The sequence below is a fragment of the Caretta caretta genome, chromosome 1 (genome assembly GCF_965140235.1).
Source record: "Caretta caretta isolate rCarCar2 chromosome 1, rCarCar1.hap1, whole genome shotgun sequence".
Lineage (NCBI taxonomy): Eukaryota > Metazoa > Chordata > Testudines > Cheloniidae > Caretta > Caretta caretta.
Genome location: NC_134206.1, coordinates 271014393 through 271028927, shown reverse-complemented (window position 1 = coordinate 271028927; position 14535 = coordinate 271014393). Strand labels below are relative to the sequence as shown.

The following is a 14535-nucleotide window of genomic DNA, read 5'->3' as shown; positions in this document are numbered from 1 at the left end:
ACCTGGCTTCAAAGAGTCAGGTAATTACAATTCAAAAAATTTAAATACATTTTCATAAAGTTTAACTTTTAAATGTAAAATGCACTAAGTTACTTTGAAAATTATTGGAAGTAACAATGAAGTCATACACATAAAGTGGCTAAGGGTATGTCTATACTACCCGCCGGATCGGCAGGCAGCGATCAATACAGCGGGGGTTGATTTAATGAGTCTAATCTAGACACGATAAATCGACCCCCCGAGTGCTATCCCGTCGACTCCTGTACTCCACTGCTGCGAGAGATGCAGGCAGAGTCGACGGGGGAGTGCAGCGAAGTGAAGACAACATTATTCACGTAGCTGAAGTTGCATAACTTAGATCGATCCCCCCTCTAGTGTAGACCAGGCCTAAGAGTGGGACTAAGGCTTGTCAACACTTTTCACTTAATCGATTCTCACATTTCTTAAAATGAAATACTTCTCAAATCAAATAACTGAAGCGCTGAAGAAAAGAAATGAAAGAAAAATCAAGCATGTGATGTATATAATTTACATACCTGTAGGTATCATCTGGATATACTTTTGTTACATAATCTTGGAACTCCATGTAAGCCTTTTCTTGAAACTTTTCAATCTGCATCACATTTTCTAGACCTGGGTGATCTGAAACACAATTTATATTGTTATACCTGCTCTGGATAAGATGCACAAAACAAAAACAACAAAGCCCATCTGGGGCAACCATCCGATTAATTCTTTTGCTACTGTAGCAACTTCTGGGGGTTTTCTGACCATTTTGATGCTGGGTACCTTGCCTTAATTGGATTATTTTCTTCAATGACGGAGATCTATTTCATTTACGGTGCTCAGATGAATCTATTAAACTTCTCTAGGAGTCCAAGCAAATGCAGTTCTTGCCATGTGTAAAGCTATTTACATAATCTCATTCACATTTGATCTTGTCTCCAGTTACTGTGTTGCAACTGAACATAGCATTATTCTACTATGTTGACAGTTCATTGGACAGTTGTGCGCTTAAACAATATATGGAGTCTAGCTGCCATCCCAGACTACATTTTCTTTACTTTATTTCTTCCCTGGAATTGCCGGAGCTAATTACCCCCGCAGTCCATCTCCCCCTCCTGCAGACCAATTCCTTCCAGTCCATTGTCTGCTCCCTGCACTGGTTCAGCTCTGCACACGTGAAGGGTGGCCAGTTCCCCTCGAGCCTGAGTCAGTGCTGATGCCTTGTCCTGTGAGCTTGGCATGCTCGGGGCTTCCTGCTTCCCTTGCCCTGTGCCTGCGATTCATCTGCAGCTACCTCCTGCCTACGAGGTCACTGCAGTGGCAGCTGCATGCCCCACTCCTGTCAGCCACTGTTGCCTCACTCTGCTGTGCATGCTGTGGAGTGAAGTGACCTCAGCCAGCACGAGTAGGGCACACAGCCACCACTGCACCAACCCCACAGGCAGGAAGAGGAGATCAGAGATGACCTGGACCAACCCAGAGAGCATCAGGTTGTTTTTATACCCAGTCTGAACCCGACACTTGTAATCAGGTGCCATCAGGTTTGGATTGGGTTGGAAGGTGCTACAATTCCCTCAAACCCAATATTTCATAGATCAATGGTATAAACATCCTGTCCTTTTTAATGATCCCTCAATTTCTTAACTCCATAAACATCTATAAAGCATGGTTCCAAAGTAAAGAGCAGAAGGGAAGGTCAAGTGTGATTGCGTAGAGGAATAGTGTTTTGAGAACAAGAGTTACTGACCGAAGTAACTTCTTTTTTCTCCTTCATGACATTACTTTCAGAGCCCAACTATAGGAGGTTAGCTAGTAATGATCTCCCTAAAAAGGCAGGCTGAGGAACTCTGCTAGTTCAACAACGACTAAAGCACTGGCCTGCTGATACTAACGCGTATTCTTGATACCATGTAGAAAGAAAAGCAATTTGTGAACATATGAATTGAACTCCATGTAGCAGCCATACAGATGTCAGATAGGGGCATACTGTAATAGATTCCCCCTGAAGCTGCCATCTCACTAGGTCAGTTAGCCTTGAGACACTGAAGGCACCGAAACAGCAGCTAGTTCATAACTTGACGGGATGAACATTCCTTTCCAGTTAGAAAAGACTTCTGGGGATACTTCTGACAACACAAGTGTCATGAGACAGTAATTGGAAACACACAGGAAACTAGGTCAAGCCTTTGACATTTGAGCAAACTTTAAAAACCTGTTCCACTTGACAGTGTAAAACTTCCTAGTGAAAAGTTTTCTAGACTCCCACTGCCTTGATCTCTTCAGACAAGGACAAAACATCCTATCCTAAAACCTAGCAGTCATGCTGTCAAGTAAAGGCCTTTGAGGCATATTTGCATCACCTTGTCGCTGTGTTGGAGCAAGATATATCAACACAGGGAGGGTGAATGAATAATTTTTGGACAGAGAAGCAAGTCTACCACAAGGCACGAACTACCCCTTTGCAAGATTAGGCTCTTATGAGCCAGTTGTGTTCATAGGAAGACTTTTGATGAGTCAGATGAGTTGCAGATACCATCAAGCACTTGGTGAATACGATGGGGGCAATTGCTGAACCTCTCATGAAACTGAGGTGCTTCCTGTGGCTCTTATCTGAATGTAAAAGCAAGCATATTAAATATCAAGGACACAAATCAGCCTTGAAGTTCCAGAGCAAGGATTATGCTCCCTTGAGAAAACAGGTAATTTTACTTTCCTTCTGTATTTGTTCAATATAAGGAGCTCAAAATAGGGGTAGGCCTTTACTTTTGGAACTTCTTTCTAGTACCTTTCTTCCAGGGTGGTGTCCATTTCCCACATGTCCTTTTCTCCAACTACTTTTTCAGGAGAGGGATAAAAAAAAAAAAGGAAATAAAAGGTAGATAAAGTTTTGTCACGCTATGAACTCCAAGGAGTACCCCTTTCAATGATCTTTAGGACTCAGCTACATGAAGAAATGGCCTGTCATTCCGGTAAATACTGGAACAAAGAATACTAAAAGACTGGGGTAGAAGAGGAGAAAGGATGAGGACTTGGGTCCCCTGAAACTCACCCAGGGCTCTCTGGCACATCCTCAAACTTGCTGCTACATGCAGCGCCACCAGTAGATGAAACTACTGAGGCAGAAAAGAACACCTTTTCTCTCTTCTGAAAACAAAAGGGCTTCCCAGATTGTCTCTGTGTTTGCTGGTACCATCATTCCTGAGCCCGAAATCTCTCTTCACCATGACAAAGACCTGGCTGTAGTGTTCATGATATCAAGTGACGCCTCCAGAGAATTTTTGGACAACTAGCTTTTCTGGTATAACACCAGAAATTCCTTGGTTTGGGGAACATACTGGGTAACATGTTTTGTTCTAGTCCAAGTAACAGCTCTGGACTAGAACAAAACATCTTATCAGGCCATAACTCTAGCAATTTGGTCTCTGTGTGCCCATGTTTTGATGACACTGTCCCAGCTCTAGATTTGTCATTTACAACAGAATTCACAACTGGCCCAGAGTAAAATACACCTCTACCCCGATATAACGCTGTCCTCGGGAGCCAAAAAATCTTACCGCATTATATCAAACTTGCTTTGATCCACCGGAGTGCGCAGCCCCGCCCCCCGGAGCCCTGCTTTACCGTGTTATATCCGAATTCGTGTTATATTGGGTCACGTTATATTGGGGTACAGGTGTATTGGAAAAATAACCCACACTGGTAACCTGGTATAAGGCTTCCTTGAGGCAGAAGCAGCAGAGGAAGAGTGATTCCAGACCTCTTTAACCAGCTCATTGACGAGGAGTACTGTTTTTTTCTCTTTGTATGCCAGGATTTCAATAAAATGTATGTGGTCTGTTAGACAAAACTGCCAGTGGAATACCAATATCACAGCCATTCTACCCACCAAATCCTGAAAGACCTTGGCATAACTTACAGAAGAGGAATTCCTAGGACTACCTCACCAGTTCCTGCTCCTCAGAGAGAATGCATCTGATTTCAAATCAGGTACAACTACCGCTCTTGAAGATTTAAAGTAGAGGAATCCCAGGAACCTCTGAAGAGGCCATCACCTGCATCCGACAAGTGGGTATTCACCCACGAAAGCTTATGCTCCAATACGTCTTTTAGTCTATAAGGTGCCACAGGACTCTCTACCACTTTTGTAGGAGAAAGCTTCCTTTGCATGGGGGAGGAGACAATGTTGGTCTTCCATCATCTCATCACAGAGGCCACTTAAGGAGGAAGGGAACCACAGGACCAAAAGCCCCAAGGTACCCAGTACATGTATGGATGACAACTGGGTAAAATTTTAATTTTGGAACTGTCCAGGCTGATAACTGAGGTACCAAAAGTTTTCCTGTACCTAAACCAAGTTCCCTTTGAGGTGGAGCTGCAGCAGATTGGGAAAGTACCTGGTTTTCTCAGTTCAAGGAAAACTACTGCACCAATCTTGGAAAAGGCAGGAACCATGAATCCAACGATGGCTCCTCCATATGACAACCTTGGGCAGATTCATTGTGGGATCCTCGCCAGAGGACCTCTTTCTCTCACAGTACAGCTTTTTAGAATGACCAGTGCCAGAAGATGTGTCTTCTTTGGCTCCATCTGAAGAATTCAGGTCTTTACCTGGGGGAATGTGTTTCATCAGCCTGGGATTTTATGGTAGGCATTAGCACTAAGGAAGGCTGACTGTCCACATTACTTGTGTATAGGAAGTTTTCAGGGGAAGGTCTATCAGACTCTTGCATTACCAAAGCCTCTTGCAGCAGCAGATTCTAGAGTAGAGTCTTATGGTACTTTGGGACATTTTCATGCCTATCTTAAGTACAGAACTTTTTGTGAGATAAGAGGAATCTCTTTTAAATCCCATTCTTTTAGATGTGCCTCCCATCGTGAGTAAGGCCAAAGGAGACTTAATATATATAAAAAAAAATTGACAAGTGAAAAAAACCCTTAAACCTAACTCTAACAATGCAACTATCTACAACTAGATTTGCATGTATAAGATTGGAGAAAAGGAAGAGTCTGGCTCTGTCACTCTCCAGGTAGCAGACTGTGGAATCTGAAGAGGGAGGATATTTATATCTGCGGTCTATGAAACATTGGGCTTGAGGAAATTGAGTGCATCCCATAACTGCCATCTGCTGTCTGAAAAGCTTCCATGATAAGGCATGTGACTCCTACACTGGGGCTCTGTATAGGTAATGTCATGAAGAACGTAGAGGCACAGTATGATGATTGGCGTGGAGAGGAGGTAGTGGAGGGCCTTCCTGTTTATTACTTCCTGTTCCTGTTTGTTTCCTGGTTCCTGTTGCCTGAACTCAGTGTTCCAGTGCCTGTCCATGTGTGTATGTAGTGTTGGGTGTGATAGGCTGAAGACAATGGAAAAACCTTAACATGAAAATAGGATGTTTCCCAGCCTGAGTGATGAATGATTAACTATAATGAATTCCTGCTGTTTAAATAATATATAATGAAGTACTGTATGACAGATATAACCACTGTATTTTTACTGTTGCCTTTATTGTCTATGTTCATAGATATGGCTCACATAGTAAAGGCTGCACAGCAGCTGCCTTCTGTTCCTCAAGACTCACAATCTACTGAAATAAAACAAAGCCTTCACTGTCACCAAAATAGTATGCCAATATAGGATACAAATTATGATGCTATTAGGATAGATGCTAAAATTATGATACTACTGACATTTGATACTACTGATACTGGTATTTTTAGTGACTTTTTAAAATTCACCTCTGTTGGATATCAGCTTCAGGAAAGGTAGAGCAATGAGAAGACATATTTGTTATTGTTGCATTTAGAACATTTATGAGAAAAATGAACAGACTTGCTCAGCAAGTATCAGAGTAAAAAACTGCTCTAAATACAGAAAAATACCTGGCAGATTATGTTTCTGTATAGCAATGTTTGTTGTTTTCTTTTTTATTATAAATCTTTGGATCTGTAAACGATGGATGAAAGTCCTGGGGCCAAGAGGTAGTATCTTGGTGTAAATCAAATTACACACAAAAGATTACATTAAAAGAACATTAAGGTAGCAAAGTCAAGCGCTCAAAAGCTAGGAAAAGCCAGAATTAAGGTTAATTAGGCTCCCTTCTGTGTATGTAGTATGATACAATGTTCAATTACCTAATCAAACATTACTTCCACACGACCTCTGCCTCAAACAGTGAATATGATAGACCATGCTACTCAATATTTTATTTCATCCTCATTTTTCAGTGTGTGCCGCTTCATCTCCTCCCCTCCTTACTTACTCTACACTATTCCAACCCTGGCTCTGAATACAGAATTATTTATTTCTTCATGAGGTTTTCTATGTTGCTAATCACTATATTATCTGAGTATTTCACAAACATTAATTTAATTTAATTTCGCAGCCTCCCTGCGAGATGGGGGAGTGGTGTTACCCCTTATTTTACACATGGGGAACTGAGGAACAGAATGATTAAGGTCAGAAGTATCCACTAATTTTAAATGCCCATTTGACATATCTAGGACCTGATTTTTCAGAGCATTATATAACAGTTTATACAGTCAAAGAACACCTTCCGCTTTCTTCTGTGGCAGCTGAGAATGATCAGTACTTCCACAACTCAGGCCCCATGGTCTTATTTTGGGCCTCCAGAAAATAAGGACACACAATTAGTGACAAATTGTGAAAACTTTGGTTTAAGTGACCGGTCTACCACCACACTGTAACTGCGACAGAGGCAGGGACAGAATCCCATTCTCTAGGACAGCATTCAACATTCTTAACCATTAAACTATCCTTTCCCTTCCTGCTATCCCCTGCCTCATTCACTACATCAATTCCAACTGCCACAACAAATAAGGCAGGAGTCCTACAGACAACGGTATCCTTTACTACACAACACTGAATCATCCCCAGAGCAGGTCCACCCTGTACACTGAATGGGGCAGGTGTCCTGTGGAAACAATAGTACACTATCATATAATTAGACTGTATCATATGCACAAGGCAGCTAAATCAAGGTTGCACAGACAACCATGATTCTCGCATTTTCTAACTTTTGAATGCTTAACTTCGCAATCTTAACATTCTTTTAATACACAACCCCTCTCTTCTCGCCCTCGCTCCCAGGCTCCTCATCTGATCTCTGTGTCGCCCAATCCTATCTCAATCTCCCTCCCTCAAAGGCTTTTTGTCCCAATCTCCTAGTCCTGCCTGCCCCCTCACCTACTTATCTAATGTCACCCCCCAACTGCCAAACTGGCCCCTAAGTCTTCCTTCCTTCCAGTCTCTCCCCGCTCCAACTGATTCTCGAGGAGCAGAATTAGAGAACACGATGGTAAAAAACACTGGTGGTCAGTCTGCCTTATCATTTCTAGCATTGCTAGCAATTGCTGAGCTGCACTGCTGCTACAGCAACTTCGGGAGAAATGCCTAAAATTCTCAGTGAAGATGGAACCTTTGGTAGACTGGGAGAAGAGGGGACTTTTAGATTTTAAATTAGCACCTAAGTAAAATAAAAACAGGTTCACAGATTTGTTGCAGCTATTGAACTACAATGTCAGAAATGCATGAACTTACATACGAAATCACTCTCCCCCCCACACCTTAACTGAAAGCTTGGATTTTGGAAAATACAACAACTTTTAAATACACTGTAAGTACTCATATCTCAATTGTCACAGAAAAGAACAAAATTTGAAGTTAAAAATAATTACATACCAGGACTGAAGAGGACGATTGCTTTCAGATAAGCATATTCGTAGCCATCTAGGCAAAGCTTAACCATACTGTTACAGAACTCTTGCAGTTTGAAGATATGCTCCATCACTAGTTTTCCTCTATCTGTAGACAGCTTATCTAGATTAGTACAAAAAAATTGCAGAATGGATTTTCTGGATAAATTTACTCCTGATTTCTAAATGATTCATATAGCTGGTAATATGAATCCATATTCTTCTTCTGAAGGAAAAAATTACAGGCCAATGAATGAATGAATGTTTATTTATTTATTTAAACCCACTTCATGATTAGTCTGATAATCCTACAAAAGAGTCCAATGATCAGAGGTGGACTGGCACCTGAAATATTAATCACCAGAAGGGGGAAGATTACATAGCAGTAAATGGAATTCCCTGAATGTATTACTCCCCTGCAGATGTACTCCATAAGAGTCATGTGCCATGCTCACTCATCACAGAAGCGTTAGCAGCAGCAAATCTATTAGAGAGCACTCCCTCCATTTTAGGATCTGAATGTTCTAGAATCAAAGTCTGTAAAAGGATCCACCCCATGCCTGTCTTAGCTGTATTCCTAAACTATCAGTATAAATACGTGACTGCACTGGGAAAGGTTTTTTGGATAGCAGCACGATTACTTTCCCCTTTTTAAAAGTGAGATGAGTCAATTTTTAGGAATCCAAACCGAGCGGCTAGGTGAAGACATACAAAACCATTCAAGATCTGGATAGAAAATCTTACCCCATTTAGGGGTATGAGAGCTAACACTACTAGGAGGAATATAGGGAATTCTCTGGAGAGGTATATGAATTTAATACCACAAGAGTCTTGCCCATGCTAGAACAATTAAAGTAACTTGAGCCCCAATCTAATTATTATAACTGTAAAACAATTAAAGCAAATCTATTTCTTTTTAGATAGAGAAAAGTCATAGAATGGCACTGAAGGCCAAAGTATTAAAGACTGAGATGCTATGTGTATCTCACAAGCAATTACAGCCCTGTTCATTTTTTTTTTTAAAGTAGAGTTGAACAACAAAGTATCGTGGAACAAGATGTTTCAATATAAGGGGCTTATACCTGATACCTATGAAGTTATGTCTACACTACAAACTCACCATGTAATTACTGCGGTGGTGCATGTCCACGCTGCCCTCCTTTGGTCAGTGGTGCACATCCTCACCAGGAGCACTTCCACCAACCTAAGAGGGGCAGTGTGGGGAGCTGAGAGCCCGGTCTCTCAACTTCACTGGGAGCTCCCTGCCATAAACCTGGCTGAGCCACAGGCTCCCGGCAGGAAGCCCCCTCGTTGCTCCCCGTTCCCTGTCAGGAGCTGGGGGAAGTTGCCTAGAGCTTCTTGTCCCTCCCTACCCTGTTCCCCACTGGGAGCAAGGGAAAGCCGCCCAGGGCTTCTCACTATCGGTGAACAGAGTCCAGCTGCCCTGGTGTCTCCGCACCCCCACCCCCACCCGGGCAACCTTCTCAATTTCACAGCTCACCTGGGCTTCTCATCCTGGCTCCCAGCCAGGAGCGGGGGGAAGCCCCCTGGGCTTCTCACCCCAGCTCTCAGCGGGGAGTAGGGTCCAGCCGCCCAGCTCTCCGGGGAGCAGGTGCTTTCTTGTCAATTTCACGGCTTCTGCCCTGAAACTGACAAGAAAGTGGATGTAAAGGATGCAGTGTCTACACAGACACTGCGTGGTCCTAACTACACTGACATAAGCCTTACACCTGTCATGGAGGTGGAGTTGTTATGCTGGTGTAGTACAGCACTTACATCGGTGGGAGGAAGGCTGCAGTGTAGACACTGACATAATTAGGCCAACATAAGCTGCCTTATGTCAACCTGTGTGGTGCCGACCAGCTCTGAGGGATATAAGATTTTTGCAGATCTCTTTTGAAGAATTTTTTTGGGGGAAAAATTTTCAAAAATTGGTGTCTAAATTTAGTTTTCTGAATAAAAACCCTGATTTTCAAAATTCCTGAGTATCCTCCTGAAATCAATGAAGGCCACTGGATGCACAACAATTTTTAGAGTCAGGCCTCTCTTAGGACCCTAACCATAGGCACTCATTTTTGAAAACTCTAGCCTTAAGAATTTCCCTTTTTCCTGCTGTAATCTTCCATGGAGCAAGATGAAGAGGATGTGCTTTGCTTCATTCCAGAGACCTCCACTCATTAAATAATTCAGTCAACTCAGGTTTCATTTTCTTTACCTTATTCTTTTGTTGTTGTTGTTACTGCAACTCACCTAAAGGCCCAAGGTCACCTCCAACCTCCCAGAACAAGAAAAGACTGAAATGTTCTTAAGAATTGCTCTTCTTCTCATAGAGTCTAAAGTAGCTCTTTTAAATGTTAGATCTGACTGTCTCATCACAGATCTTTCCATACTGACAGAGACCCAGTCAAGCAGCTGTTTTCAGGGCTTGAACTGCCTTCTGAAAAGGCTGCACCAGTCACCCATGTATGCGTACAGCTTCAAACAGGGATGAAACCACATCAAAAAACAGAATTGTAGGGAAATCCTCCACCATTGCTCTAGCATCAGTGCAGCCCCACTAGTGCTAGTAACTGTGGGGGCACTGATGTAGACTGGCCAATGGCATTTTTACCACTGTATCCAAGCAATGGAAGGTACTTTCCTAAAATTCTCAGTGTAAACAATGCCTTGGTGAATGGTGAGTTTGCTGGACTGGGTCTGTTGCCACTCTAGACACACTGTACAAGCCCTATGAGATGAGCTATCATAGGGTTAACCCCAAACAACAGGTGTAGTCCAAGGAACAAGCAATTTTTCTTCAAAGACTCAGTATCAGATAGGAGTAAGATGAGGTGGTAAAATGGCTGTGAAAGTTGTTGAGATTTGCACATTAAACCTGCAACTTTAAATCAGCTAGGATCAGCTGAATAGTTCACGACTGCAAGAGCCTTGAAAAGAAACAGGAACCTCCAAACCTCTTGACTGGGATGGGGGAAACCAGATCCAGGTAAGAACTGGGTCAAGCAAAAAAACTCTAGGACTCAGTATGAACGAGATGGCGTAAAAAAAGTTTACAAGTGATGAGAGGGGGCGGCACCAGCGTAGAAACCATTGGAATAGGAGATTTCTGTACTGACAATGAGTAACTATGCTGTAGAAGCTGTCCTGGGAAAGCTAGAGGTTTTGGAAGCTGAACGGGGGACACAGTTTTCAGAACACTGCAAAACGTGAGAGCTGATTGTAATATCTAGGAGACAGATAAGGCTTTTTGTATTGCAGAGATGGATTTATCTTATCTTGGGCAGGGGCAGAAGTGACTTAAAATGTGGGGAAAGGAGTGTTTTGAATTTCTCATTTTCCACTCCCAGAAAACCATGACTGCAACTACCAGCCTCATTGCACACCATCCCAATATCTACTAATGTGCCCCAAAATTACAATTAGCTTGATATTTCTGCTAAAGGTATCAGCAGTTACATAATTACCACAGAATCATAGAACAGAATCATAGAAATGTAAGACTGGAAGGGACCCTAATAAATCTTCTAGTCCAGTCTCCTGCCCTGAGACGGACTAGGTATTACCTAGACCAGTGTTTCTAAATCTTTTTGATACCAGGGACCAGCTTGCTGGCTTCCTAAACTGCATCAGGGAAATCTCAGGGACCGGAACCGGTCCATGGACCTGTCGTTGAGAAACACTGATCTAGACCATCCCTAACAGGTGTTTGTCTAACCTGTTCTTAAAGACCTCCACAAACCTCCCTAGGTAATTTGCCCCAGTGCTTAACTACCCTTACAGTTAACTGTACCCTCTGGCAGCTATCATTGAATCAGTTTGCATCCAGTTCACATTCAGAAGGATTTTTCCCCCCTCACTAGCACAACGATTGTTGTCGTCGTTTTTTGGAGGGTGTGTGTGTTAAAACAAATTCTCAGGTACAATTATGTGGCAGTTATGAATAGAACCCTGACTAGCATAGCTCCATGAATCATGAGTTGTGTCATGATACCTACAATTGGAATCTACAGGCTCACTTCATGAAGGAGAAAAAAATATTGTAACCTTTCCCTTCTCCATAATAAATTTCAGACAAATTCAAGTACATTTTAAAGTTAGGACTGAAAAGAAGCAACTAAAGAAAAAATACTTAAGTCTCCAGGAACATGGAGAATCAAAATAATACTCTAAAAGTTTCTTACGCTATAATCTGCTTCTAGTTTTAGGAACATATTTTACATGATTTGCCATAATGGGTCTTGTACAGTAATAGATTTTAAAGCCAGAAGGGACCATTGTGATTGTCTAGTCTGACCTTCTACATAACACAAATTATAGAATATCCATGTATTAATTCAGTGGTGGCCAACCTGAGCCTGAGAAGGAGCCAGAATTTACCAATGTACATTGCCAAAGAGCTGCAGTAATACGTCAGCAGCCCCCCATCAGCTTCCCCCCTGCCCGGCTCCCAGCGCCTCCCGCCCATCAGCGCCTCCCCCTCCCTCCACACACCTCTTGATCAGCTGTTTTGTGGTGTGCAGGAGGCTCTGGGAGGGGACGGGGAGGATCGAGGGCACTGCACGCTCAGGGGAGGGGGTGGGAAGGGGTGGAGTGGAGGCAGGGCCTGTGGCAGAGCCAGGGGTTGAGCAGTGAGCATCCCCCAGCACACTGGAAAGTTGGCGCCTGTAGCTCCAGCCCCGGAGTCCATGCCTATACAAGGAGCTGCATATTAACTTCTGAAGAGCCACATGAGGCTCCGGCGCCAAAGGTTGGCCACCCCTGTATTAATTCCTTCTTTAAATCAACAGTAGCTGTGCTTGAATTAGAGTATGTATCTTTTAGAAAAACATCCAATCTTGATTTAAAAATGTCCAGTGATGGAGAATCAACCACAACCCTTCGTAAGTTGTTCCAATGATTAATTGCCCTCACTGCTAAAAACTTGCAACTTATTACTCTTTCAAAATACATAAGCTACACGCTGCCCACTAAAGTTGTGAAATCTCAATTCTAGAGAAACTCAGAATTTAGTCTTGCTTTATACCATACAAAACAGCAAGACTTCCAATACAATTTTATAGAGACTGATGACTGAGTGCAGAATGCAAGTCAATTTTGACTGCAATATTTTCCTTGAGGTTGTTCAGCATGTCCTATTGAACTTTGCGTTTTTAATTAGAACAATTATTTGTACATAAATTTTCTGGGAGGGGGAGGGAAAACGAAAAGGAAGGGGACACATTAAAATACAGTTTTTATTATTATTAAATGTGACTGACTTCTGTAGATTTACAAAATTTTCCACATTTTTCACGGACTTTATATTATTATTTCAATAGTGGCCATTCAACTGTGTACACAATAAATTTCCATTAACAATTCGCAGACAACTAATAAACTTCTGCACAGTATAAAAATTATGCACTGACATTTAACTCATGCTGTTAATTAACTCCCCATCTACACCCTGAAAAATAGCAGGATGCATCTTACCTTGCTGTAAGCTACCATGCAGGTGATTAACAAATGCAGTTAATATAGTTGCTACATTCATCACTTGTGAACACTGTGCAAGACCAAGTGTAAAAAGTTCATTCCAGCAGGCTTTTACTAATGATATGCTGTTATCTTGCCTATTTAAAGGAACAAAAAAATTCGGTCAATGAAATTGTTTACTTGCAATTAAAGAGTGCTTCACATCTGCAGCGCACAATACAAATAGTAACAATTAATCTAGTTTAGCCATTACTACCACTTTCAACAAATCAAGACCCAGATCAAAAATATTTGTATTTGCATGTTAGAATTAAAATTCCCACGTTTATGTTAAAAGTAGCATTTGTATAGAAGTTTTTGGTTTGTTTTTAAAGAACTAAAAATTAATAGTCTGAATCACAGAACAGGCCACCCAAATAGAGAGAATTTGCTTCAATACAGAAATAAAACATCCTCCAATTGCACACCAATTGTGTAGTTCTCACCCACCTCCCCACACAAGAACCCTTAAGGGGTATCATCAAACAACTACAATCCATACTCGATGGGGACCCCCATTCGAAAAGAAATCTTTCCTGAACCCCTCTTCCGGCCTTCAAACAACCCACCAACTCTCCAAGCTCAGCAGCAGCAGCAAAGACAGGAGAGGACACACCAACTCGAAGTAGCACCAGACCCTGCCAGAACAGATGCAAAACCTGCCAACGTGTCTCCACCAGGAGCATAGCTAGGAGGGGAGTGGGGCAGTGGTCGCTCTCCCACGGAGTAGAAGTGGCGCCTTTTTAATTTTTTGGCGCCTTTTTAATTTTTACTCACCCAGCAGCACTCCGGGTCTTCGGCGGCGGGTCAGGCGGCGCTCCGGGTCTTCAGTGGCACTTCGGCGTCAGGTCCTTCACTCGCTCCGGTCTTCGGCGGCATTTTGGTGGGGTGTGTGTGTGTGTGGGGTGTCTTCAGTGCCGCCGAAGACCGGAGCGAGTGAAGGACCCGCCGCCGAAGTGCCACTGAAGACCCGGAGCGCCGCCTGACCCGCCGCCGAAGACCCGGAGCGCCGCCGGGTGAGTACTAGCGGGTGGTGCCTTTTTTTATCTCCGCTCCCCCTGTTTTCTCCACCTGGCTAAGCCAGTGGTCTCCACTGCAACAATGATCAACGCCCACCCCCACACACCTTTCTAAATCCATGGGTCCTACACGTGCCTATCACATGTGGTGTACCTCAACCAGTGCACTAAATGCTCCAATTACAACTCTGTGGGTGAAACCAGACAATCACTACACTCTTGAATGAACTCATGCAGGAAAATGATAAAAGAAAAAACATTGTATCACCTTTGGGTGAACACT

General features: G+C 42.8%; 1 protein-coding gene across 10 annotated transcripts in view; it reads right to left on the bottom strand.

Annotated features, from left to right (window-relative positions):
- NR2C1 (nuclear receptor subfamily 2 group C member 1) overlaps nucleotides 1-14535 on the bottom strand; it is a 102139-nt gene that overhangs the window by 7547 nt on the left and 80057 nt on the right. For all 10 annotated transcript variants that reach the window (XM_048835555.2, XM_048835556.2, XM_048835559.2 and 7 more), the window contains 3 exons: nucleotides 13192-13331; nucleotides 7706-7843; nucleotides 537-642 (listed from right to left, as the gene is read on the bottom strand). In XM_048835555.2, coding sequence (XP_048691512.2) covers nucleotides 537-642; nucleotides 7706-7843; nucleotides 13192-13331 — 384 coding nt within the window. The remainder of the gene's footprint in view (nucleotides 1-536; nucleotides 643-7705; nucleotides 7844-13191; nucleotides 13332-14535) is intronic.